The sequence below is a fragment of the Nerophis lumbriciformis genome, linkage group LG31, assembly GCF_033978685.3.
Source record: "Nerophis lumbriciformis linkage group LG31, RoL_Nlum_v2.1, whole genome shotgun sequence".
Classification (NCBI taxonomy): Eukaryota; Metazoa; Chordata; class Actinopteri; order Syngnathiformes; family Syngnathidae; genus Nerophis; species Nerophis lumbriciformis.
Window position 1 is genome coordinate 1,091,932 of NC_084578.2, and position 26,472 is coordinate 1,118,403.

The 26,472-nt window shown below is 39.4% G+C and overlaps 1 protein-coding gene across 10 annotated transcripts in view; it reads left to right on the plus strand.

Moving 5' to 3' along the window:
• Positions 1–26,472, plus strand: part of neb (nebulin) — a 127,636-nt gene that overhangs the window by 73,749 nt on the left and 27,415 nt on the right. For 7 of the 10 annotated variants that reach the window (XM_072912013.1, XM_061926131.1, XM_061926136.1 and 4 more), the window contains 15 exons: positions 2,178–2,279; positions 2,345–2,452; positions 2,529–2,633; positions 2,699–2,803; positions 2,875–2,979; positions 5,078–5,182; positions 5,252–5,362; positions 5,432–5,542; positions 5,616–5,717; positions 8,344–8,448; positions 14,317–14,430; positions 14,494–14,598; positions 19,609–19,713; positions 21,630–21,734; positions 24,146–24,256. In XM_072912013.1, coding sequence (XP_072768114.1) covers positions 2,178–2,279; positions 2,345–2,452; positions 2,529–2,633; positions 2,699–2,803; positions 2,875–2,979; positions 5,078–5,182; positions 5,252–5,362; positions 5,432–5,542; positions 5,616–5,717; positions 8,344–8,448; positions 14,317–14,430; positions 14,494–14,598; positions 19,609–19,713; positions 21,630–21,734; positions 24,146–24,256 — 1,599 coding nt within the window. The remainder of the gene's footprint in view (positions 1–2,177; positions 2,280–2,344; positions 2,453–2,528; positions 2,634–2,698; positions 2,804–2,874; positions 2,980–5,077; positions 5,183–5,251; positions 5,363–5,431; positions 5,543–5,615; positions 5,718–8,343; positions 8,449–14,316; positions 14,431–14,493; positions 14,599–19,608; positions 19,714–21,629; positions 21,735–24,145; positions 24,257–26,472) is intronic. The other 3 variants (XM_061926135.1, XM_061926134.1, XM_061926138.1) reach the window with 3 other exon arrangements.

The window sequence follows — 26,472 nt, forward strand, 5'->3', positions numbered from 1 at the left end:
TCAATTATTATTTTTATTAATGTAATTCCAATGCTTTTCACTTTCAATGCTAAAATATCTATAGCTCGACTTCAGATCTATCTGTTGACATAAAGTCTTAATTGTTTTAATGTTTTTTGCCCTTTTTGTTACAAATATGCAATATTTACCCCCCCAAAAATTCAACGTGGAGTATTTGATGTGAAGTAAATATAGCCTTGAATAGCTCAATAATTTATAACATTAATGTATTATTGATTTTTGAGCAAAAATCCCACTAAAGTTCTTCGGGATCCAAAAGGGTCCCACTTGTAAAAGTGTTAAAAAGAAGTCAAACATTATTTTAATTTGGTTTTACTTCCAACCCATACATCTCTAGATCAACTTCAGATCTATCTGTCCATTATAAGTTATTTATTTTATTATTTTTTTGTAAATTTTTTTGCTTGGTTGGGAAATGCGAACACACTAAATATGAAATATTTCCCCCAAAAATATTTCAAATTGGAATATTTGATGTGAAGTAATTGGAGCCTTGAATAACATTGATTTAAAGTGTTTTTTTTTTAATTTATTTGTTTTTTTTAACAATTCAAAAAAATCTCACTAAAATTCTTGGGGACCCAAAAGGGTCCCATCAATTATTATTTTTATTAATGTAATTCCAATGCTTTTCACTTTCAATGCTAAAATATCTATAGCTCAACTTCAGATCTATCTGTTGACATCAAGTCTTAATTGTTTTAATGTTTTTTGCCCTTTTTGTTACAAATGTGCAATATTTACCCCCCAAAAAATTCAAAGTGGAATATTTGATGTGAAGTAAATATAGCCTTGAATAGCTCAATAATTTATAACATTAATGTATTATTGATTTTTGAGCAAAAATCCCACTAAAGTTCTTCGGGATCCAAAAGGGTCCCACTCATAAAAGTGTTAAAAAGAAGTCAAACATTATTTTTTTTAATTTGGTTTTACTTCCAACCCATACATCTCTAGATCAACTTCAGATCTATCTGTCCATTATAAGTTATTTATTTTATTATTTTTTGTAATTTTTTTTGCTTGGTTGGGAAATGCAAACACACAAAATATGAAATATTTCCCCAAAAAATATTTAAAATTGGAATATTTGATGTGAAGTCATTGGAGCCTTGAATAACATTGATTTAAAGTGTTTTATTTATTGTTATTATTTTTTTTAAACAATTAAAAAAAATCTCACTAAAATTCTTGGGGACCCAAAAGGGTCCCAACAATTATTATTTTTATTAATGTAATTCCAATGCTTAAGTCTCAGGACCCCCTTCATGTTTTAGTTGTGTGCTCTTTTTGTCACGGACAACTTTGTTGTTTATAGCAAACACACAAAATATGCAATATTTTCTCCCAAAATATTTAAATAAATAAATAAATGGGTTGTACTTGTATAGCGCTTTTCTACCTTCAAGGTACTCAAAGCGCTTTGACACTACTTCCACATTTACCCATTCACACACACATTCACACACTGATGGAGGGAGCTGCCATGCAAGGCGCTACCAGCACCCATCAGGAGCAAGGGTGAAGTGTCTTGCTCAGGACACAACGGACATGACGAGGTTGGTACTAGGTGGGGATTGAACCAGGGACCCTCGGGTTGCGCACGGCCACTCTTCCACTGCGCCACGCCGTCCCTTTCAAAGTGGAATATTTGATGTGAAGTAATTATGTCAATAATTCATAACATTGATTTTGATTCATTATTATTTTTTGAACAAAGACCGTTTTAAAGAAAAAAAAGCATTATTTCTTGCTACATTTCAGCTTTTATTCTGGAACAGTCTTTCCAGAATGTGCCGCAGGCAGTTAAAAAATGAGCCGCGAGCCCCAAATGGCCCCCAAGTCTCACTTTGGACACCTCTGACATAGATGTCCATTTTGGAGTCATCAGTAATAACAATGTACAGTAGGGAAGGGATTCATATGGCCAATGCAGTCTGCTGAAAATGATGGAAAGCGCCACCCTACCTAGAAACTGACTCTGTGGTCAAACATTTTCTATTCAACACGGCTAAAGTGGATCGTGTATCCTCCCCAAATTTGTCACGTTTCGTGTGTCAGGTAAACCTTGACGTTTGAATCCCCTCCCCGCTGTACGTGTTTTACCGCACCCTGTTAGCAACGAGGGGCTAACGGTCCACGTGGGTGCACTTCAGTGGCGTTACAGGGAGCAGTACGAGCGCGCCAAGGACAAGTTCACCTCCATCCTGGACACCCCCGTCTACGAAACCCACAAACGCAGCCTGAAGATCGGCGACGTAAGTTTGCTTTTTGTGGTCACAACGCCCGCCCGGCTGACATGGTGAGGACGCTTGCTCGGCAGATCGTCTACAAGATGGAGTACAACAAGAACAAGGCCAGGGGCTACACGCTGCCGTACGACACCCCGCACCTGCAGCTGATGAAGAAGGTCAAGGACTTCCCCAGCAGCGTAGGTGGTCTGGTGATGGACTGGACTACTGGTACGCTGGTGCCGGCACCCACCTCTGCTTTGTGGACTTGTGCAGCTCAAGTACCGGGAGGTGTACGAGAGGAGCAAGGCCCAGATCAACATCGACCCGGAGGCTCACTCCATCCGTGCCGCCAAGGAGGCCTACAACAACATCACCAACGTAAGACCTCTTCTCCCAGAAGGAAGAAGGAGTGACGGCCATGTTCTTCTCCACCCCCCCCCCAGCTCCAGTACAAGAAGAAGTACGAGGCCATGAAGGACAAGTGGAGCTGGACGGTGGACAGGCCCGACTTCCTCACCGCCGCCAGAAGCACCGCCCAGCAGAGCGACGTGAGTTTGAGACAAAATGGACCACCGCGAGGAGTTCTCCACCCATGTGGCTTCTTGTCCTGGACACGCAGGTGGAGTACAAGTACGACAGGGAGATCATGAAGGGGTGTGTGACGCCCATTGTGGACGACAAGCTCACCGTCCTGTGCCTGAAGAACAACGTGCTGGCCAGCCAGGTGAGTCTTACCTGAGAAGGTTTGGTGATTACATGACTTTAAGGTTTATGGCTGCGGAATTAGCTAAGTCAGTATGCTAACGCTAGCAAGTGACATTTAGCATAAGTCACATACCAAGTTACATGACTCTAAGGTTTATGGCTGCGGAATTAGCTTAGAAAGTTAGTATGCTAACCTTAGCAAAAAAAAAACCAGCATGAGTCACGTACCAAGTTATATGACTCTAAGGTTTATGGCTGCGAAATTAGCTAAGAACATTAGTATGCTAATGTTAGCAAGTGACAGTTAGCATAAGTCACGTAACAAGTTATATGACTCCAAGGTTTATGGCTGCGAAATTAGCTAAGAACATTAGTACGCTAACGTTAGCAAGATAACAGTTAGCATAAGTCACGTACCAAATTATATGACTCTAAGGTTTATAGCTGGGAATTACCTAAGTCAGTATGCTAACGTTAGCAAGTGACAGTTAGCATAAGTCACGTACCAAGTTATATGACTCTAAGGTTTATGGCTGTGAAATTAGCTAAGAACATTAGTATGCTAACGTTAGCAAGATAACAGTTAGCATAAGTCACGTACTAAGTTATATGACTCTAAGGTTTATGGCTGCGGAATTACCTAAGTCAGTATGCTAACGTTAGCAAGTGACAGTTAGCATAAGTCACGTACCAAGTTATATGACTCTAAGGTTTATGGCTGCGAAATTAGCTAAGAACATTAGTATGCTAACGTTAGCAAGATAACAGTTAGCATAAGTCACGTACTAAGTTATATGACTCTAAGGTTTATAGCTGCGGAATTACCTAAGTCAGTATGCTAACGTTAGCAAGTGACAGTTAGCATAAGTCACGTACCAAGTTATATGACTCTAAGGTTTATGGCTGCGAAATTAGATAAGAACATTAGTATGCTAACGTTAGCAAGATAACAGTTAGCATAAGTCACGTACCAAGTTATATGACTCTAAGGTTTATAGCTGCGGAATTACCTAAGTCAGTATGCTAACGTTAGCAAGTGACAGTTAGCATAAGTCACGTACCAAGTTATATGACTCTAAGGTTTATGGCTGCGAAATTAGATAAGAACATTAGTATGCTAACGTTAGCAAGATAACAGTTAGCATAAGTCACGTACCAAGTTATATGACTCTAAGGTTTATAGCTGCGGAATTACCTAAGTCAGTAAGCTAACGTTAGCAAGTGACAGTTAGCATAAGTCACGAACCAAGTTACATGACTCTATGGTTTATTGCTGCGAAATTAGCTAAGAACATTAGTATGCTAACGTTAGCAAGATAACAGTTAGCATAAGTCACGTACTAAGTTATATGACTCTAAGGTTTATGGCTGCGGAATTACCTAAGTCAGTATGCTAACGTTAGCAAGAGACAGTTAGCATAAATCACGTACCAAGTTATATGACTCTAAGGTTTATAGCTGCGGAATTACCTAAGTCAGTATGCTAACGTTAGCAAGAGACAGTTAGCATAAGTCACATACCAAGTTATATGACTTTAAGGTTTATGACTGCAAAATTAGCTTAGAAAGTTAGTATGCTAACCTTAGCAAAAAAAAAACAGTTAGCATGTACCAAGTTACATGACTCTAAAGTTTATGGCTGCGAGATTAGCTAAAAACATTAGTACGCTAACGTTAGCAAGAGAACAGATAGCATAAGTCACGTACTAAGTTATATGACTTGGAGGTGTACAGGGACAAATTGGGCTAAAAAGTTAGCATGTGTCACATACCAGGTTAGGATTCTGAGAAGACTTCTACTCCCGGTTGAAAGCACTAAATGGAAGGACACTGCAGCACCTGCAGTGAGCGAACTCGTCCATTAAGTTGGCGCCGTAGCACAAACAATAACACACTTTTGGTCCAAAATGTAGGAAAAAAGTAGTCCGGAGTTTAGGGTAATTCCTCTTACCTGCCGCATGATTTTTCCATTCTCCTCCTCCACGCCCCAACCTTGCCGGTGGGGCCTTTGCAAAAGCGCCAGAAAAAAACTACACTCAGCAAATTTACGTTGGAAAGTGCCAGACGTCACGGCAGTTAAGGTTTCCAAAAAGGTCTAACTCTGCGTTGTCCTTCAGCTGAAGTACAAGGAGAAGTACGAGAAGGCCAGGGGCCACTACCTGCACGTTGCCGACACGCCTCAAAACCTCCACTCCAAGTCCGTGCGCCACCTTTCATCCGAGGTAAGACCCCCGTCCAAAGAAAACCAAAGTTCCTGCTGGTCCTTCAACGTCCTTGATGTTCTTCCACAGACCAAGTACAAGGCGGCCAGCAAGAAACAGAGGCAGTCCGGCTCCTTCACTATCATGCCGGAGACCCGGGACACGGTCCACAGCAAGGAAATCAACAAGCTCGTCAGCAAGGTACCTTTTCTGGTCTCCTTAGGCTCGGGCCACTGGCTGGGATCCTGACAGTCCCGTGTCCTGTTCCAGAATGTGTACAAAGCCAAGTTTGAGAAGGAGAAGGGCAAGGCGGTGTACAACCACATGAGGGTGCCACCTGAAGTCGGCCACGCCATGGACGTCAACATAAAACAGAGCGACGTGAGTCCGTCCGGCACTTTGTGGTCTTTTAGAAATGTGGACCGCGGGTGATGTGGGTCACGTCTTCCTTCAGCTGGCCTACAAGAAGAACGCCAAGGCCAACCTACACTACACAACCGTGGTGGACCGACCCGACATCAAGAAGGCCACGCAGACGGCTAAACTCGTCAGCGAGGTAATCAGCGAGCAGGTTCAAGAAGAAGACTCCAGACCTTGACACTTCAGACTCAAGACTAGGGCTGAGCCATTACGGGAACAATGATAGTCACAGATATTTGGATTGTGCGGGCCGCTGATATGCACAAGTGGAACTGAAATGCAAACGTCAGCATGCTAACAGTTAACGTGTCCGGTACCAAGTTTAATGACTCAAAGGTGTAGTTCTGCAAAAATGGATTATAAAAAAGTTAGCGTGCTAACCTTAGCATGCTAACAGTTAACATATGTTAAATAGGTATGTTTTGGCACCAGCAGCTAGACTAGATCTGACCAATCTAAATCTAAGACTAGCTCTGACTAATCCAAGTCTATGACTAGATCTGACCAATTTAAGTCTAAGACTAGATGTGACCAATCTAAATCTAAGACGAGATCTGACCAATCCAAATCTAAGACTAAATCTGACCAATCCAAGACTAAGACTAGATCTGACCAATCTAAGTCTAAGACTAAATCTGACCAATCCAAGTCTAAGACTAGATCTGACTAATCTAAGTCTTAGACTAGATGTGACCAATCTAGGTCTAAGACTAGATGTGACCAATCTAAGTCTAAGACTAGATGTGACCAATCTAAGTCTAAGACTAGACCTGACCAATCTAAGTCTAAGACTAGATGTGACCAATCTAAGACTAAGACGAGATGTGACCAATCTAAGTCCAAGACTAGATGTGACTAATCTAAGTCTAAGACTAGATCTGTCCAATCTAAGTCTAAGACTAGATGTGACCAATCTAAGTCTAAAACTAGATCTGTCCAATCTAAGTCTATAACTAGATGTGACCAATCTAAGTCTAAAACGAGATGTGACCAATCTAAGTCTAAGACTAGATCTGTCCAATCTAAGTTTAAGACTAGATGTGACCAATCTAAGTGTAAGACTAGATGTGACCAATCTAAATCTAAGACGAGATCTGACCAATCCAAATTTAAGACTAAATCTGACCAATCCAAGACTAAGACTAGATCTGACCAATCCAAATCTAAGACTAAATCTGACCAATCCAAGTCTAAGACTAGATCTGACCAATGTAAGTCTTAGACTAGATGTGACCAATCTAGGTCTAAGACTAGATGTGACCAATCTAAATCTAAGACGAGATCTGACCAATCCAAATTTAAGACTAAATCTGACCAATCCAAGACTAAGACTAGATCTGACCAATCCAAATCTAAAACTAAATCTGACCAATCCAAGTCTAAGACTAGATCTGACCAATGTAAGTCTTAGACTAGATGTGACCAATCTAGGTCTAAGACTAGATGTGACCAATCCAAGACTAAGACTAGATCTGACCAATCCAAATCTAAGACTAAATCTGACCAATCCAAGTCTAAGACTAGATCTGACCAATGTAAGTCTTAGACTAGATGTGACCAATCTAGGTCTAAGACTAGATGTGACCAATCTAAGCCTAAGACTAGATCTGTCCAATCTAAGTCTAAGACTAGATGTGACCAATCTAAGTCTAAGACTAGACCTGACCAATCTAAGTCTAAGACTAGATGTGACCAATCTAAGACTAAGACGAGATGTGACCAATCTAAGTCTAAGACTAGATGTGACCAATCTAAGTCTAAGACTAGATCTGTCCAATCTAAGTCTATAACTAGATGTGACCAATCTAAGTCTAAAACTAGATCTGTCCAATCTAAGTCTAAGATTAGATGTGACCAATCTAAGTCTAAGACTAGATATGACCAATCTAAGTCTAAGACTAGATGTGACCAGTCTAAGTCTAAGATTAGATGTGACCAGTCTAAGTCTAAGACTAGATATGACCAATCTAAGTCTAAGACTAGATGTGACCAGTCTAAGTCTAAGACTAGATCTGTCCAATATAAGTCTATAACTAGATGTGACCAATCTAAGTCTAAAACTAGATCTGTCCAATCTAAGTCTAAGACTAGATGTGACCAATCTAGGTCTAAGACTGGATGTGACCAATTTAAGTCTAAGACTAGATGTGACCAATCTAGATCTAAGACTAGATGTGACCAATCTAAGTCTAAAACTAGATCTGTCCAATCTAAGTCTAAGATTAGATGTGACCAATCTAAGTCTAAGACTAGATATGACCAATCTAAGTCTAAGACTAGATGTGACCAGTCTAAGGCTAAGACTAGATGTGACCAATCTAAGTCTAAGACTAGATGTGACCAATCTAGATCTAAGACTAGATGTGACCAATCTAAGTCTAAGACTAGATCTGTCCAATCTAAGTCTATAACTAGATGTGACCAATCTAAGTCTAAAACTAGATCTGTCCAATCTAAGTCTAAGACTAGATGTGACCAATCTAGGTCTAAGACTGGATGTGACCAATTTAAGTCTAAGACTAGATGTGACCAATCTAGATCTAAGACTAGATGTGACCAATCTAAGTCTAAGACTAGATGTGACCAATCTAGATCTAAGACTAGATGTGACTAATCTAGGTCCAAGTAATCGTTTTTTCTTTTGGATGATAATATTTTAATGAGGGGGAGGAGCCAGAACGAAGTGGTTGGATGAATTGTCCAGCTCTACTTCCTGGCTGGTCTTGATGTGTGAGTGACGTTCTCTCATGGCTCTCCCCCAGATTGGCTACCGTAACAAGGCCCGAGAAGAGGCCAGTCGTGGAGGTTCTCTGGTCTACCGGCCGGACATCAAGTTGGCCACGGACGTGTGCAAGCTGAACAGCCAGGTAGGCCACACCCACACACCTGTGTGTGGTTAGTCTGGAGCTGAAGGTGTCCACAAGCCACTGAAGACCATGTTTGATCCATGTTTGATCCAAGTTTGATACACGTTTGATCCAAGTTTGATCCACGTTTGATCCAAGTTTGATCCAAGTTTGATCCATGTTTCATCCATGTTTCATCTATGTTTGATCCATGTTTCATCTATGTTGGATCCATGTTTGATCCATGTTTGATTTATGTTTCATTCATGTTTGATCCATGTTTGATCCATGTTTGAGCTATGCTGGATCCATTTTGGATCCATGTTTGATCCATGTTTGATCTATGTTGGATCCATGTTGGATCCATGTTTGATCCATGTTTGATCCATTTTTCATTCATGTTTGATCCATGTTTGATCCATGTTTGATCCATGTTTGATCTGTGTTTGATCCATGTTTGATCCATGTTCCATCCTTGTTTCATCCATGTTTCATTCATGTTCGATCCATGTTTGATCCATGTTTGATCTGTGTTTGATCCATGTTTGATCCATGTTTGATCCATGTTGGATCCATGTTTGATCCATGTTTCATTCATGTTTGATACATGTTTGATCCATGTTTCATCCATGTTTCATCCATGTTTCATTCATGTTTCATACATGTTTCATCCATTTTAGATCTATGTTTCATCCTTGTTTCCTCCATGTTTCATCCATGTTTCATCCATGTTTCATTCATGTTTCATCCATGTTTGCTCCATGTTTGCTCCATGTTTGATCCATGTTTGATCCAAGTTTGATACACGTTTGATCCAAGTTTGATCCACGTTTGATCCAAGTTTGATCCAAGTTTGATCCATGTTTTATCCATGTTTCATCTATGTTTAATCCATGTTTCATCTATGTTTCATCTATGTTGGATCCATGTTTGATCCATGTTTGATTTATGTTTCATTCATGTTTGATCCATGTTTGATCCATGTTTGATCTATGCTGGATCCATTTTGGATCCATGTTTGATCCATGTTTGATCTATGTTGGATCCATGTTGGATCCATGTTGGATCCATGTTTGATCCATTTTGGATCCATTTTGGATCCATATTTGATCCATGTTTGATCCATTTTTCATTCATGTTTGATCCATGTTTGATCCATGTTTGATAAAATTTGGATCTATATTTGATCCATGTTTGATCTAAGTTTCATCAATGTTTCATTCATGTTTCATCCATATTTGATCCATGTTTGATCTATGTTTCATCCATGTTCCATCTATGTTTCATCCATGTTTCATCCATGTTTCATCCATGTTTGATCTGTGTTTGATCCAGGTTTGATCCATGTTTGATCTGTGTTTGATCCATGTTTGATCCATGTTTCATCCTTGTTTCATCCATGTTTCATTCATGTTTGATCCATGTTTGATCCATGTTTGATCTGTGTTTGATCCATGTTTCATTCATGTTTGATCCATGTTTCATCCTTGTTTCATCCATGTTTCATTCATGTTTGATCCATGTTTGACCCATGTTTCATTCATGTTTGATCCATGCTTGATACATGTTTGATCCATGTTTCATCCATGTTTCATCCATGTTTCATTCATGTTTCATCCATGTTTCATCCATGTTAGATCTATGTTTCATCCTTGTTTCCTCCATGTTTGATCCATGTTTGATCCATGTTTCATTCATGTTTCATTCATGTTTCATCCTTGTTTCCTCCATGTTTGATCCATGTTTGATCCATGTTTGATCCATGTTTCATCCATGTTTGATCTGTGTTTGATCCAGGTTTGATCCATGTTTGATCTGTGTTTGATCCATGTTTGATTCATGTTTCATACTTGTTTCATCCATGTTTCATTCATGTTTGATCCATGTTTGATCCATGTTGGATCCATGTTTGATCCATGTTTCATTCATGTTTGATCCATGCTTGATACATGTTTGATCCATGCTTGATACATGTTTGATCCATGTTTCATCCATGTTTCATCCATGTTTGATCCATGTTGGATCCATGTTTGATCCATGTTAGATCTATGTTTCATCCTTGTTTCCTCCATGTTTGATCCATGTTGATCCACATTTGATACATGTTTGATCCATGTTTGATCCATGTTTCATCCATGTTTCATTCATGTTTCATCCATGTTTGATCCATGTTTGATCCATGTTTGATCCATGCTTGTGGGTCATGGACATTTCCACATGCATTAACCGCTCATATTGTTCCGTCTGTCTTGAAATGTGTGTTCCTTCCCTCCTTGACCACGTGGTCTGGCGCCTCACGCCATGGTCTGGTAGAAGGAGGCCCCGCCCTCCCCCCATGGACTGGCCTCCATTGACACGCCCCAGATGCGCCACATTAAGAGAATAAGTGCAATGACGAGTAACGTAAGGAGGATGTTCTTTGTGTTGCTGACTCAGCTCACTGCTGAACATCAACAAGCGTCATGTGTTCACTCATCCTACTCACCGCCATCTTCCTTTCAAAATAAGAGCCTTGTGTCCAAGATGTGCAGGTTACATCTGAACAGAGCTTGACGTCTGTTCATGTCCTTCCTCTGCATGCTCACTGATCCACTGACTCTGTTCTGATGGGGTCCAAACAAGACCATGGTCACTGCCTAAAGTGGGTTTGAAACACTGACTGCATCCAGGAAGTATTCACAGCGCTGCACTTTTTCCACATTCTGTTATGTTAGAGCCTTTTTCCAAAATGGAATATATTCATTTGCCATCCATCCATCCATCTTCTTCCACTTATCCGAGGTCGGGTCGTGGGGGCAGCAGCCTAAGCAGGGAAGCCCAGACTTCGTCCAGCTCTTCCCGGAGGATCCTGAGGCGTTCCCAGGCCAGCCAGGAGACATAGTCTTCCCAACGTGTCCTGGGTCTTCCCCGTGGCCTCCTACCGGTCGGACGTGCCCGAAACACCTCCCTAGGGAGGCGTTCGGGTGGCATCCTGACCAGATGCCCCAACCACCTCATCTGGCTCCTCTCCATGTGGAGGAGCAGCGGCTTTACTTTGAGCTCCCTCCGGATGGCAGAGCTTCTCACCCTATCTCTAAGGGAGAGCCCCGCCCACCCGGCGGTTGTGTCCTCCAAACTCTGCACCAACTGATCCTCCTTGAGATGTTCCTACGGCTTCATTGGAGACCGCCTGTGCTAAATTCAGTTGGTTGGACATGGTCAAGAAAGGCACACACCTGTCTATATATAAGGTCCCACACCAAGTCCAAGGAATTGTCTCCAGACCTCCGAGACAGGATTGTGTCCAGGCACAAATCTGGGGAAGGGTACAGAAAAACATCTGCTGCCTTGAAGGTCCCAATGAGCACAGTGGTCTCCATCATCCGTAAATGGAAGAAGTTTGGAACCACCTGGACTCTTCCTAGCGCTGGCTGTCCGTCTAAACTGAGCGATCAGGTGAGAAGGACCCTAGTCAGGGAGAAGACCAAGAACCCGATGGTCACTCTGTCAGAGGAGAATCTTCCAGAAGGACAATCTACCAGTCAGGCCTGTATGGTAGAGTGGCCAGACGGAAGCCATTTCTTAGTTAAAAGTTTGCCATAATCAGTCAATCAATCAATCAATGTTTACTTATATAGCCCTAAATCACGAGTGTCTCAAAGGGCTGCACAAGCCACAATGACATCCTTGGCTCAGATCCCCCATCAGGGCAAGAAAAACTCAACCCAGTGGGACAATGAGAAACTTTGGAGGGGACCGCAGATGTGGGCACTCCCTCCCTGGGCGACCGGTGCAATGGACGTCGAGTGGATCTAGCATAATATTGTGAGAGTCCGGTCCATAGTGGATCTAACATAATAGTGAGAGTCCAGTCCATAGTGGATCTAACATAATAGTGTGGGAGTCCAGTCCATAGTTGATCTAGCTTAATAGTGTGAGAGTCCAGTCCATAGTGGATCTAACATAATAGTGAGAGTCCAGTCCATAGTGGATCTAACATAATAGTGTGGGAGTCCAGTCCATAGTTCCATCCATCCATTTTCTACCGCTTATCCCTTTTGGGGTCGCGGGGGGTGCTGGAGCCTATCCCAGCTACAATCGGGCGGAAGGCGGGGTACACCCTGGACAAGTCGCCACCTCATCGCAGGGCCAACACAGATAGACAGACAACATTCACACACTAGGGCCAATTTAGTGTTGCCAATCAACTTATCCCCAGGTGCATGTCTTTGGAGGTGGGAGGAAGCCGGAGTACCCGGAGGGAACCCACGCAGTCACGGGGAGAACATGCAAACTCCACACAGAAAGATCCCGAGCCCGGGATTGAACCCAGGACTACTCAGGACCTTCGTATTGTGAGGCAGACGCACTAACCCCTCTGCCACCGTGATGCCCCAGTCCATAGTTGATCTAGCTTAATAGTGTGAGAGTCCAGTCCATAGTGGATCTAACATAATAGTAAGAGTCCAGTCCATAGTGGATCTAACATAATAGTGAGAGTCCAGTCCATAGTGGATCTAACATAATAGTGTGAGAGTCCAGTCCATAGTGGATTTAACATAATAGTGTGAGAGTCCAGTCCATAGTGGATTTAACATAATAGTGTGAGAGTCCAGTCCTTAGTGGATCTAACATAATAGTGAGAGTCCAGTCCATAGTGGATCTAACATAATAGTGACAGTCCAGTCCATAGTGGATCTAACATAATAGTGTGAGAGTCCAGTCCATAGTGGATCTAACATAATAGTGTGAGAGTCCAGTCCATAGTGGATCTAACATAATAATGTGAGAGTCCAGTCCATAGTGGATCTAACATAATAGTGTGAGAGTCCAGTCCATAGTGGATCTAACATAATAGTGTGAGAGTCCAGTCCATAGTGGATCTAACATAATAGTGTGAGAGTCCAGTCCATAGTGGATCTAACATAATAGTGTGAGAGTCCAGTCCATAGTGGATCAAACATAATAGTGTGAGAGTCCAGTCCATAGTGGATCTAACATAATATTGTGAGACTCCAGTCCATGGCCACTGGACTCTCATTACTATGGACTAGAGCCCAGTCCATAGTGGATCTAACATAATAGTGTGAGAGTCCAGTCCATAGTGGATCTAACATAATAGTGGGAAAGTCCAGTCCATAGTGGATCTAACATAATAGTAAGAGTCCAGTCCATAGTGGATCTAACATAATATTGTGAGAGTCCAGTCCATAGTGGATCTAACATAATAGTAAGAGTCCAGTCCATAGTGGATCTAACATAATATTGTGAGAGTCCAGTCCATAGTGGATCTAACATAATAGTGGGAGAGTCCAGTCCATAGTGGATCTAACATAATAGTAAGAGTCCAGTCCATAGTGGATCTAACATAATATTGTGAGAGTCCAGTCCATAGTGGATCTAACATAATAGTAAGAGTCCAGTCCATAGTGGATCTAACATAATATTGTGAGAGTCCAGTCCATAGTGGGGCCAGCAGGAGACCATCCCGAACGGAGACAGGTCAGCAGCACAGAGACGTCCCCAATCGATGCTGGTCTGTGCATGGGTTGGGGACTGACAAATGCACCTGGAAGACTCTCAGACCATGAGAAAGTAAATTCTCTGGTCTTGTGAGACAAAGATTGAAGGCCATGAAAGCAGGCACGGCTCATCAGCAGGTCAACACCACCTCTCCAGTGAAGTGGTGGCAGCATCATGGTGTGGGGGTGCAGTAACATGAGAAACGTGGAAAAAGTGAAGCGCTGTGAATACTTCCTGGATGTAATCCTGATCTTACTACATTCCTCTTCCATATATACGTTATCATATATGAGCTCTTTGGTGTTCTTGTGAAGTCCAAGCACTGGGGAACTTGCCTCCATGTTGGAGAGGTTGCAGTCTGATGATGTCATGCTTTGTTCCCGCCAGCTGAAGTACAAGGAGAAGTTTGACAAGGAAATGAAGGGCAAGCGTCCGCAGTACGACCTGAAGGAGAGCAAGATCTACCAGACGTATAAGGACGCCAACACGCTCGCCAGTGAGGTAGGTTCTCGCCTGAGAGTGGATGGAGGCAGCGTTCTAAGGCCCCGCCCTGCTGTGGCACAGGTGAAGTACAAAGGTGACCTGAAGAAGATGCACAAGCCCGTGACTGACATGGCCGAGTCTCTGTCCATGCAGCACGGCCTGAGCACCAGCAGGCTGTCCAGCGACGTAAGACAAGTCTCCACACACCCATCCTCATCTGGTAGTGATCCATACCTTCACCTTCCACCTCCTCTACTACCACTTACACTTCTTTTCCTCATGACATCTCAATCACGTCACGCCAAACATCGGATTGGACAATTGTCCGCCCATTTTTAACCAGCATCTTCATTTCCATTGGACATCACAAACATCTGCTAATTCTATACAAGTATTATTGGAGCAGATGTCTATCTCAGTCTGTGCGTCTGTAATACCATTCATTGTCTGTGTACTCATTTCTGTGTCTGTATGTCAATCTGTGTGTGTGTGTGTGTGCGCTTTAATATTGTGTGCTTGTATTTCGATGTGTGTATGTGAAAATGTGTGTGTCTGTATACCAATCTGTGTGTGTGTAGTCAGATCTGTGTATGCGTGTTTCAATTTGTGTGTCTGTATTTCAATTTGTGTGTGTAAAAAATGTGTGTGTCTGTATATCAATCTGTGTGTGTGTAGTCAGATCTGTGCATGCGTGTTTCAATTTGTGTGTCCGTATTTCAATTTGTGTGTGTAAAAAATGTGTGTGTCTGTATATCAATCTGTGTGTGTGTAATCGGATCTGTGTATGCGTGTTTCAATTTGTGTGTCCGTATTTCAATTTGTGTGTGTAAAAAATGTGTGTGTCTGTATATCAATCTGTGTGTGTGTAATCAGATCTGGGTATGCGTGTTTCAATTTGTGTGTCCGTATTTCAATTTGTGTGTGTAAAAAATGTGTGTGTCTGTATATCAATCAGTGTGCGTGTAATCAGATCCGTGCGTGCGTGTGTTTTAATATTGTGTCCGTATTATGATTTGTGTGTGTGTAAAAAATGTGTATGTCTATATATCAATCTGTGTGTGTGTGTTTTAATATTGTATCCATATTTCGATTTGTGTGTGTGTATGTGTAAAAAATGTGTGTGTCTGTATATCAATCTGTGTGTGTGTAATCAGATCTGTGTATGCGTGTTTCAATTTGTGTGTCCGTATTTCAATTTGTGTGTGTAAACAGATCTGTGTATGTGTGTTTCAATTTGTGTGTCCGTATTTCAATTTGTGTGTGTAAAAAATGTGTGTGTGTGTGTAATCAGATCCGTGTGTGTGCGTGTTTTAATATTGTGTCTGTATTTCGATTTGTGTGTGTGTGTGTGTGTATCTGTAAAAAGTGTGTGTCTGTATATCAATCTGTGTGTTTGTTTCAATTTGTGTGTGTAAAAAATGTGTGTGTGTGTGTGTAATCAGATCCGTGTGTGTGCGTGTTTTAATATTGTGTCTGTATTTCGATTTGTGTGTGTGTGTGTGTATCTGTAAAAAATATGTGTGTCTGTATATCAATCTGTGTGTTTGTTTAAATTTGTGTGTCTGTATTTTGATTTGTGTGGGTGTCTAAAAAATGTGTTTATATCTCAATATGTATGAGTGTGTAATCAGATCTGTGTGTGTGTGTCTTTGTGTGTCTGTATTTTGATTTGTGTGGATGTATAAAAAATGAATTTTAATTGTTGTGTACATCTCCAAATGTGTGTTAAATCAGATCTGTGTAAGTGTTTTAATTTGTGCGTCTGTATTTCGATGTGTGTATGTGAAAATGTGTGTCTGTATACTAATCTGTGTGTGTGTAATCAGATCTGTGTATGCGTGTTTCAATTTGTGTGTCCGTATTTCAATTTGTGTGTGTAAAAAATGTGTGTGTCTGTATATCAATCTGTGTGTGTGTAATCGGATCTGTGTACGCGTGTTTCAATTTGTGTGTCCGTATTTCAATTTGTGTGTGTAAAAAAATGTGTGTGTCTGTATATCAATCAGTGTGCGTGTAATCAGATCCGTGCGTGCGTGTGTTTTAATATTGTGTCTGTATTTGAGATTTGTGTGTGTGTAAAAAATGTGTCTGTCTATATATCAATCTGTGTGTGTTTCAATATTGTATCCATATTTCGATTTGTGTGTGTGTGGAAAAAATGTGTATGTCTGTATATCAATCTGTGTGTGTGTAGTCAGATCTGTGTATGCGTGTTTCAATTTGTGTGTCCGTATTTCAATTTGTGTGTGTAAAAAATGTGTGTGTGTGTGTGTGTGTGTGTAATCAGATCCGTGTGTGTGCGTGTTTTAATATTGTGTCTGTATTTCGATTTGTGTGTGTGTGTGTATCTGTAAAAAATGTGTGTGTCTGTATATCAATCTGTGTGTTTGTTTCAATTTGTGTGTCTGTATTTTGATTTGTGTGGGTGTCTAAAAAAATATGTTTATATCTCAATATGTGTGAGTGTGTAATCAGATCTGTGTGTGTGTGTCTTTGTGTGTCTGTATTTTGATTTGTGTGGATGTATAAAAAATGAATTTTAATTGTTGTGTACATCTCCAAATGTGTGTGGAATCAGATCTGTGTAAGTGTTTCAATTTGTGTGTCTGTATTTCAATTTGTGTGTGTAAAAAATGTGTGTGTCTGTATATCAATCAGTGTGCGTGTAATCAGATCCGTGCGTGCGTGTGTTTTAATATTGTGTCTGTATTCGAGATTTGTGTGTGTGTAAAAATGTGTATGTCTATATATCAATCTGTGTGTGTGTGTTTTAATATTGTATCCATATTTCGATTTGTGTGTGTGTGTGTATGTTTAAAAAATGTGTATGTCTTTATATCAATCTGTGTGTGTGTAGTCAGATCTGTGTATGCGTGTTTCAATTTGTGTGTCCGTATTTCAATTTGTGTGTGTAAAAAACATGTGTGTGTGTGTGTGTAATCAGATCCGTGTGTGTGCGTGTTTTAATATTGTGTCTGTATTTCGATTTGTGTGTGTGTGTGTGTGTGTGTATATGTAAAAAATGTGTGTGTCTGTATATCAATCTGTGTGTTTGTTTCAATTTGTGTGTCTGTATTTTGATTTGTGTGGGTGTCTAAAAAGATGTGTTTATATCTCAATATGTATGAGTGTGTAATCAGATCTGTGTGTGTGTGTCTTTGTGTGTCTGTATTTTGATTTGTGTGGATGTATAAAAAATGAATTTTAATTGTTGTGTACGTCTCCAAATGTGTGTTAAATCAGATCTGTGTAAGTGTTTCAATTTGTGTGTCCGTATTTCAATTTGTGTGTGTAAAAAATGTGTGTGTCTGTATATCAATCAGTGTGCGTGTAATCAGATCCGTGCGTGCGTGTGTTTTAATATTGTGTCTGTATTTGAGATTTGTGTGTGTGTAAAAATGTGTCTGTCTATATATCAATCTGTGTGTGTTTCAATATTGTATCCATATTTCGATTTGTGTGTGTGTGGAAAAAATGTGTATGTCTGTATACCAATCTGTGTGTGTGTAGTCAGATCTGTGTATGCGTGTTTCAATTTGTGTGTCCGTATTTCAATTTGTGTGTGTAAAAAATGTGTGTGTCTGTATATCAATCTGTGTGTGTGTAATCAGATCTGTGTATGCGTGTTTCAATTTGTGTGTCCGTATTTCAATTTGTGTGTGTAAAAAATGTGTGTGTCTGTATATCAATATGTGTGTGTGTAATCGGATCTGTGCATGCGTGTTTCAATTTGTGTGTCCGTATTTCAATTTGTGTGTGTAAAAAATGTGTGTGTCTATATATCAATCTGTGTGTGTGTGTGTTTTAATATTGTATCCATATTTCGATTTGTGTGTGTGTGTATGTGTAAAAAATGTGTGTGTCTGTAATTCAATCTATGTGTGTGTAATCAGATCTGTGTATGCGTGTTTCAATTTGTGTGTCTGTATTTCAATTTGTGTGTGTAAAAAATGTGTGTGTGTGTGTGTGTGTGTGTGTGCGTGTAATCAGATCCGTGTGTGTGCGTGTTTTAATATTGTGTCTGTATTTCAATTTGTGTGTGTGTGTATCTGTAAAAAAATGTGTGTGTCTGTATATCAATCTGTGTGTTTGTTTCAATTTGTGTGTCTGTATTTTGATTTGTGTGGGTGTCTAAAAAATGTATTTATATCTCAAAATGTGTGAGTGTGTAATCAGATCTGTGTGTGTTTGTCTTTGTGTGTTTGTATTTTGATTTGTGTGGATGTATAAAAAATGAATTTGAATTGTTGTGTACATCTCCAAATGTGTGTTAAATCAGATCTGTGTAAGTGTTTTAATTTGTGCGTCTGTATTTCCATTTGTGCGTGTGTAATCGGATCTGTGTGTGTGTGTGTGGGTGTGTGGGTGTGTGTGTGTTTGAATTAATGTGTCCTCATTTCGATCTGTGTGTGTGTGTGTGTGTAAAAAAATGTGTGTGTCTGTGTATTCAGATTTATGTTATTGGCTGTCTTTTTACACGTGACTTTTGCGACGCAGAATAACATGAGTGGGTGCAGGGCGCCCACTAGTGGTGAGTATAGGGAAAGGAAAGTTGCAGACACACAAGTCTTTTTACACATTCAGATCTCTGCACGGACACACAAATCTTACACTGCATAAGGGTCACACAAGTCAGGTGTAAAAAGACAACCAATCAGTGTTCCTGCTTCACACAAATCTGATTACAAAAACACATTTTTTACACACACACAGATCAAAATACAGACACACAGATGGGTTGTTTTTTTTACACACACACAAATTGAAATAGGGACACACAAATTAAAACACGCATAGATGGATCTAATTACACACACAGATTGAAATACAGACACACAGATGTTTTCTTTTTACACACACACAAATTGAAATACGGACACACATTAAAACACGTACATGTGGATGTGATTACACACACAGATTTTTTTTACACACACAAATTTAAATACAGACACACAGATGGTTTTTTTTTTTTTTACACGCACAAATTTAAATACAGACACACAAATTAAAACACACACATGTGTATCTGATTCCACACATATTGAGGTACAGACGTGAATAATCATATTACAGATACACAGACTGAGCCTTTGCAAAGACTTTTGCTCCAATAATACACAAAGTTCCTTTCTGATGCTGCTGGAGAGATCTTTTCATGTGTAGTTTATGCACTGAGCTGTAATCCTGCCTTAGTACTGCTACAAGAGGAAGTTTGAGGAGAGTAGGGGTCACTACCACATGATTCCTGACACACCAGAGCAGCTTCATCACAAGGAGGCTTCTGAGCTGCAGAGCCACGTAAGTGCCACAAACCGTCGCCGGGGCAACCAGGCTAACTAAACACCAAATGATGGGTCCGTCCCACACCTTTCTGTTCACTCCGGGTGTTGATGAGGGGCCATTCCACCCAATAAGTTCCATTTGATGCTTTTTACACTTTAAAAATACACTTAACACTTAAAAAGTAAACTCTGATTATATATATATATATATATATATATATATATATATATATATATATATATATATATATATATATATATATATATATATATATATATATGTGTGTGTGTATGTATACATGTACATTTATGTACATATTTATGTACGTTTGTATATATCTTAATATACGTATCTATGAATATATATATATATATATATATATATATATATATATATATATGTGTGTGTGTATGTATACATGTACATTTATGTACATATTTATGTACGTTTGTATATATCTTAATATACGTATCTATGAATATATATATATATATATATATATATATATATATACATATATATACATATATATATATATACATATATATATATATATATATATATATATATATATATATATATGCATACATATATATATATATATATATGTATATATATATATATATATATATATATATATATATATATATATATATATATATATATATATATATATATATATATATATATATACTTAGCTGTCACATAACATGCATGAAAATGTATTACATTTTTGCAAAAATGTTGATTATTTTGGGGTCCCAAACACAACATTTTTTAAGTTTACTGTCTAGCGCCCCCTTGAAAATGAGAAAAAAAGCCCTATCATAATCACGGGGACGCCTGGAGACGTCTATCATGACAGGACGCTCGTAAAAGTCTCAAGAACCCATATTTGAAAACAAACAGGAAGTCGGCCATTGTGGTTTTCATTTTAGGCCATTTTTAGGCCAAAAATAGGAGTCGTACTTGGCGAACTCCTCCTTGGGACTTTCAACAAATGAGTCACGGTTAAAATGACAGCTACTACTGTTGCGTCGGACCAGGGAATCTAAGTTACTGGTCAATCGCGAGTTCTTTCGATGACATATATGCTGAGTAAGAAGGACCATCAAGACAGAATTGGAATATTTTCAATTTTATACCAAAGCTTTGGGAGATCAGCTTAACCAGTACATTCATATCGGCTGCTCTAGTTGATTCAACATTCAAACGGAAAGAGACTACTTCTTGAAAGGAATGCCTCCCCCTTCCCCAACACTGATAAGATAAGGAGGGGGATGCATCTTTCTCACATTCCAATGCCTAAAACACACTGCAGACAAAGAGAGACTGGTAGAATACACAAAAAAAAGTACTAGATACTCTAAACATGGCTATGTAAAAAGAAAGAACTCTTAAACATATCTGCATCCTTCCACACTACACATAAAGGTCATGATAAATTGCGAGAAAAAAAAAGTCCACGCCATAATCTGTGGCCGTGGTATGGCGCCAAACTTTGCTCCGATGGTTTTTGGCTGTTTTTCGGCGGAAAAAAGTGTTCCTAGGAACTTTGACCAAATGAGTCACATTTCAAATGACAGATACTACACATATAGGTGATGATAAATTGCGGGGAAAAAGTTCTATGCCATAAGATGTGGGCGTGGTATGGCGCCAAACTTTGCTCCGATGGTTCGCCACAGAACACGAAACGTTCATAATTCGGCTTTACAAATTCAGATCTTGATATTTGTTGTAATTTTATTGACAAATATTCAACCAGATCAATGTGCAGGACACTTTGTCTAATAAAATGATGTATTCTATATTTTATACTGTTTTTCCCCCCCCCGGGATGCAAATGGCACCCGTCGGGCGGCAAGAGGGTGAGCTGTATGAGCGTTGTTGTGGAGCGGCCATGACAGCGTGTGTTTGCGCCGCCACAGATCAAGTACAAGGAGAAGTACGAGAAGGAAAGGGGCAAGGCCATGTTGGACTTTGAGACGCCCACATACGTCACGGCCAAGGAGGCGCAGCACATGCAGAGCCAGGTAACGACACGTCGGCGTACTAACACGTGACCTTGACACGCAGGATGAAGATTGGACACTTTCAAGGTTACCGAGCACGTACTTTTTGCGTTGTTTCCAGGTAGCTTAGCGATTAGCATGCCTTCTTGTCCGCTCCTTCTGGTTCCTACTCGTTGTGTAACATGTTTAGCGCCGTCCGCCAGTGATAACAACACCTAGGCGAGATGCCGGTCATTTCCTGCACCGGAGGTGATGATTCCCGGAGGGACAACCCTATAAGTAGACGATTAAAAGCAGTCTTTAGACGACGCATGTGCATATTTCATGGATAATTAGCTTCCTTTTTTTAACCCTTTGAAGCCTGAACCACTAAATAATTTAAATATAAATAAATCAATCAATTCTAATGATTTCAAACTGGACCTTATTTCGGTCCTTCTCAACAAATTATTATTAGGGATTTTTGGGGACAAAAATCAGTTTCCATATATAATTTTCAATTTGTATCATATTTGATACGTATATATCTATATAAATCTTTTGTTATTTTTATAACAAATTAAAACATAAGAAATATCTATCATGTTATTTCCAAACACCAAAAGAACATTTGTCATCATCTTTTCTTAGCATTTTTAAAACATCTTCAATGTTGCAATTACCGTATTTTCCGCACCATAAGCCGCCCTGGGTTATAAGCCGCGCCTTCAATGAACGGCATATTTCAAAACTTTGTCCACCTATAAGCCGCCCCGTGTTATAAGCCGCATCTAACTGCGCTAAAGGAATGTCAAAAAAAACAGTCAGATAGGTCAGTCAAACTTTAATAATATATTAAAAACCAGCGTGATGTAGGCGCGCATGGAGTCGTATATCAACATGGACGGAGCTGCGTGAAAAAAGCCACCCGGCCTCTTCGCGTAAACTTACCTTAACCACTCGCTCATCTTTTCTTCATCCATCCATCCCTTCGAGTTAGCTTTTTTGATGACGCCGGCTGGAAAGGTCTCTTTTGGCAAGGTCTTCCTTTTGAATATCACCATGGGTGGAAGTTTCTGGCCATTAGCATGGCAAGCTAGAACCACAGTGAAGGATGACTTCTCATTCCCTGTGGTGCGAATATTCACCGTACGTGCTCCCGTTGTATCCACAGTGCGGTTCACAGGAATATCAAAAGTCAGTGGAACCTCGTCCATGTTGATAATGTTCTCTGGCCGGATCTTTTTTTCAGCTATCTTGTTTTTACAATATGCACGGAAAGTAGCCAGCTTTTCTTGAAAGTCTTTAGGCAGTTGCTGTGAAATAGTAGCCCGTGTGCAGATGGAGAGATTGCGTCTTTTCATGAACCGGAAACCTGTCGCTTAGTAGGAGCCAATTTGTGGTCTTTACAGATGTAAACACACAAAGGAAATGAAACGTAATATCCGCGCGCTTCTTCTTCTTCTACGGGGGCGGGTGGTTGCTTACAGTAGAAGAAGAAGCGCTTCCTCTTCTATGGGGGCGGGTGCTTACCTTGGCGGTTGCTTGCGTAGAAGAAGAAGCACTTCCTCTTCTACGGGGAAAAAAGATGGCGGCTGTTTACCGTAGTTGCGAGACCGAAACTTTATGAAAATGAATCTTAATATTAATCCATATATAAAGCGCACCGGGTTATAAGCCGCACTGTCAGCTTTTGAGTAAATTTGTGGTTTTTAGGTGCGGCTAATAGTGCGGAAAATACGGTATTTATCATCTAAACAAAACATACAAACAAATCTACATAATCGTGTATTTTATTTTTGTATGTGATTTTTCTGCCACAAAAATCAGAAAGCTATGATTAATTATGGCAACACACAAAATAATACAGCAAATATGCATATTTGACCTTTAAATATACCATATTGTGTCATATAAACATTATATTTGTTTATTTGGAACATCTAAAGACTGCATGTTGCTCCATGATATTTATAACGCATGAAATGCAAAAAAAAATGTCAATTTAGAGTTAAATTACCTTTTATACCTGCTGTATCAAATTTGATACGCACATTTTCAACACGGTTTTACTGTAAAAATATGTTCCATTAGCTGTTCATATGTGACGTGTCAGTAATAAAAACACGTCTTTCTTACATTCTCCCTCTCAAATTTGGCAAAGTTTCTCTTCAAAAATCAGGCGTCTCTCGTTACTTCGCTGCAGGAAATAAGTCAATTACTGCCCTCTTGTGGAGGATACGTGTAATGCACCTCAGGCTTTTTTAATTAAAAAAAAAACGAATGACACTTATGAGGATGTAAAAAGCTATGTATCACTTCTGATACACCGGGCGTTTTAATAGGACATTTTTGTTTAAGTATGTTATTCTGTTACACACACACACACACACACACACACACACTGCAGCACGCTGACATGTGTGTTCCTGTCTTATCTGTGCGGCCACTAGAAAGACTATAAGAAGGACTTTGAGGAGTCCATGAAGGGCAAGAACCTCTCCGGCTTGGAGGTCACGCCCGCCATGCTCCATGTCAGACACGCCACCAAAATAGCCAGTGAGGTAACGACGGGAGTATTTTGTCCCCACACCTGAAGTCCCCCCCCCCCTTGTCCCCGTCCCCCTCCCCCGTAACGCCACTAGCACACCACCCACTCCCTCTTGTCCCTCCTCACTTCCTTAACGGGAATGAAGCCCCACTAAGGAGCACCAAAGGTCTCTCTTTGGTGACAAGGTGCGCCTCGCACTCGGGATGACTCCATTTAAAGTCGCGGTGTCAATCTTTGACAGAGACGTTGCCACCTAGTGGCCTGGCATGCATACTACACTTTTCACTTGTTTCCCAGGAAGAGAGAGAAGACTCAGACTTCATGTGATTGTGGACTGGAATATTTGGGTATAATAATAATAATAATAATGATAATAATAAAATTAATAATAATAATAAAAAAATAGAATAAAATAATGATAATACATTACAGCAGTCTTTGACCTAGGTCAGGGTGTCAAACTGGTTTTCACTGAGGGCCACATGTAACAGTGAATAATATATGCATTTTATTATATATATATATATATTATGTATATATATGTATGGTTGTTTTTACAACATAATACTGTAAATGGAAAAACAGTACCACTGTTTTTTTTACGAACAAAAAAACTGGCAGGTTAGTCACCAGAATTTTACTGTGTGGTTTTTACCACATAAAATGGGGTTTTAGTCGGCAGAATTTTATTGTAAAAGTTTTACAGTAATTTTTATAACATTTTACGGCAAATGGAAAAACAGTTTCACTGTTTTTTATGGGGAAAAAAGGCAGGTTAGTCACCAGAATTTTATTGTAAAATTTTACAACATTTTTTTACAACATTTTACGGGAACCTCTGTTTTTTGTTTTTTTTTTACAGCAAAATGGCAATTGAGTCGTGGGGATTTTATTGTAAAATGTTAGTGGGTTGTTTTTTTTTTACAACTTTTTACTGTAAATGGAAAAACAGTACGACTGTTTTTCCGGGGAAAAAACGGTCAGCTTAGTCACCAGAATTTTACTGTAAAATTGAAGGTGTTTTTTTTTTTTTTTTTACAACATTTTACGGCAAATGGAAAAACAGTAACAATTATTATTATTATTATTATTTTTTTTTTAAATGGCAGTTTAGTTGCCAGAATTGTATTGTTAAATTTTCACTTAGTTTTTTTTTTTACAATATTTTACAGGAAACAAAAAAAACAGATACAAGAAAAAAGGCAGTTCAGTTGCCAATATTTTATTGTACAATTTTATTTTATTTTTTTACAACTTTTTACTGTAAATGGAAAAACAGTACGACTGTTTTTCTACGGGGAAAAAACGGTCAGCTTAGTCACCAGAATTTTACTGTAAAATTGAAGGTGTTTTTTTTTTTTTACAACATTTTTCGGCAAATGGAAAAACAGTAACAAATATTATTACTATTATTATTATTTATTTATTTTTTAAATGGCAGTTTAGTTGCCAGAATTGTATTGTTAAATTTTCACTTAGTTTTTTTTTGCCAATATTTTACAGGAAACAAAAAAAACAGATACAAGAAAAAAGGCAGTTCAGTTGCCAATATTTTATTGTGCAATTTTACATTTTTTTTTACAACTTTCTACTGTAAATGTAAAAACAGTACCACTTATTCAAATTCTGTGCTACAAATTTAAATTCTGGCAACTGAGCTGCAAGTTTTTTTACCGTAAAAAAAAAAGTGGCAGCATGTTTCCATTTACAATAATACACCGTAGATTTTACATTAAAAAGCGGGCAGCTTAGTCGATAGAATTTTACCATGAAAAATAATTTACAGTAATATGCTGTTAACTACTCAGTGGCCTAGTGGTTAGAGTGTCCGCCCTGAGATGGGTAGGTTGTGCGTTCAAACCCCGGCCGAGTCATACCAAATACTATAAAAATGGGAGCCATTACCTCCCTGCTTGGCACTCAGCATCAAGGCTTGGAATTGGGGGTTAAATCACCAAAAATGATTCCCGGGCGCAGCCACCGCTGCTGTTCACTGCTCCCCTCAAGGGGATGGGTCAAATGCAGAGGATAATTTCACCACACCTAGTGTGTGTGTGACAATCATTGCTACTTTAACTTTAACTGAACTAGTATTATTACTCCTAATTATACCTAATTTGCTGACAGTTGAACAGGATAAAACTTGTCAAATGATATGAAACCGTGCGTTACTCACAATGATTATTAACAAGGCTTACGTCAGGCTAATTACAAAAATAAATAATAATC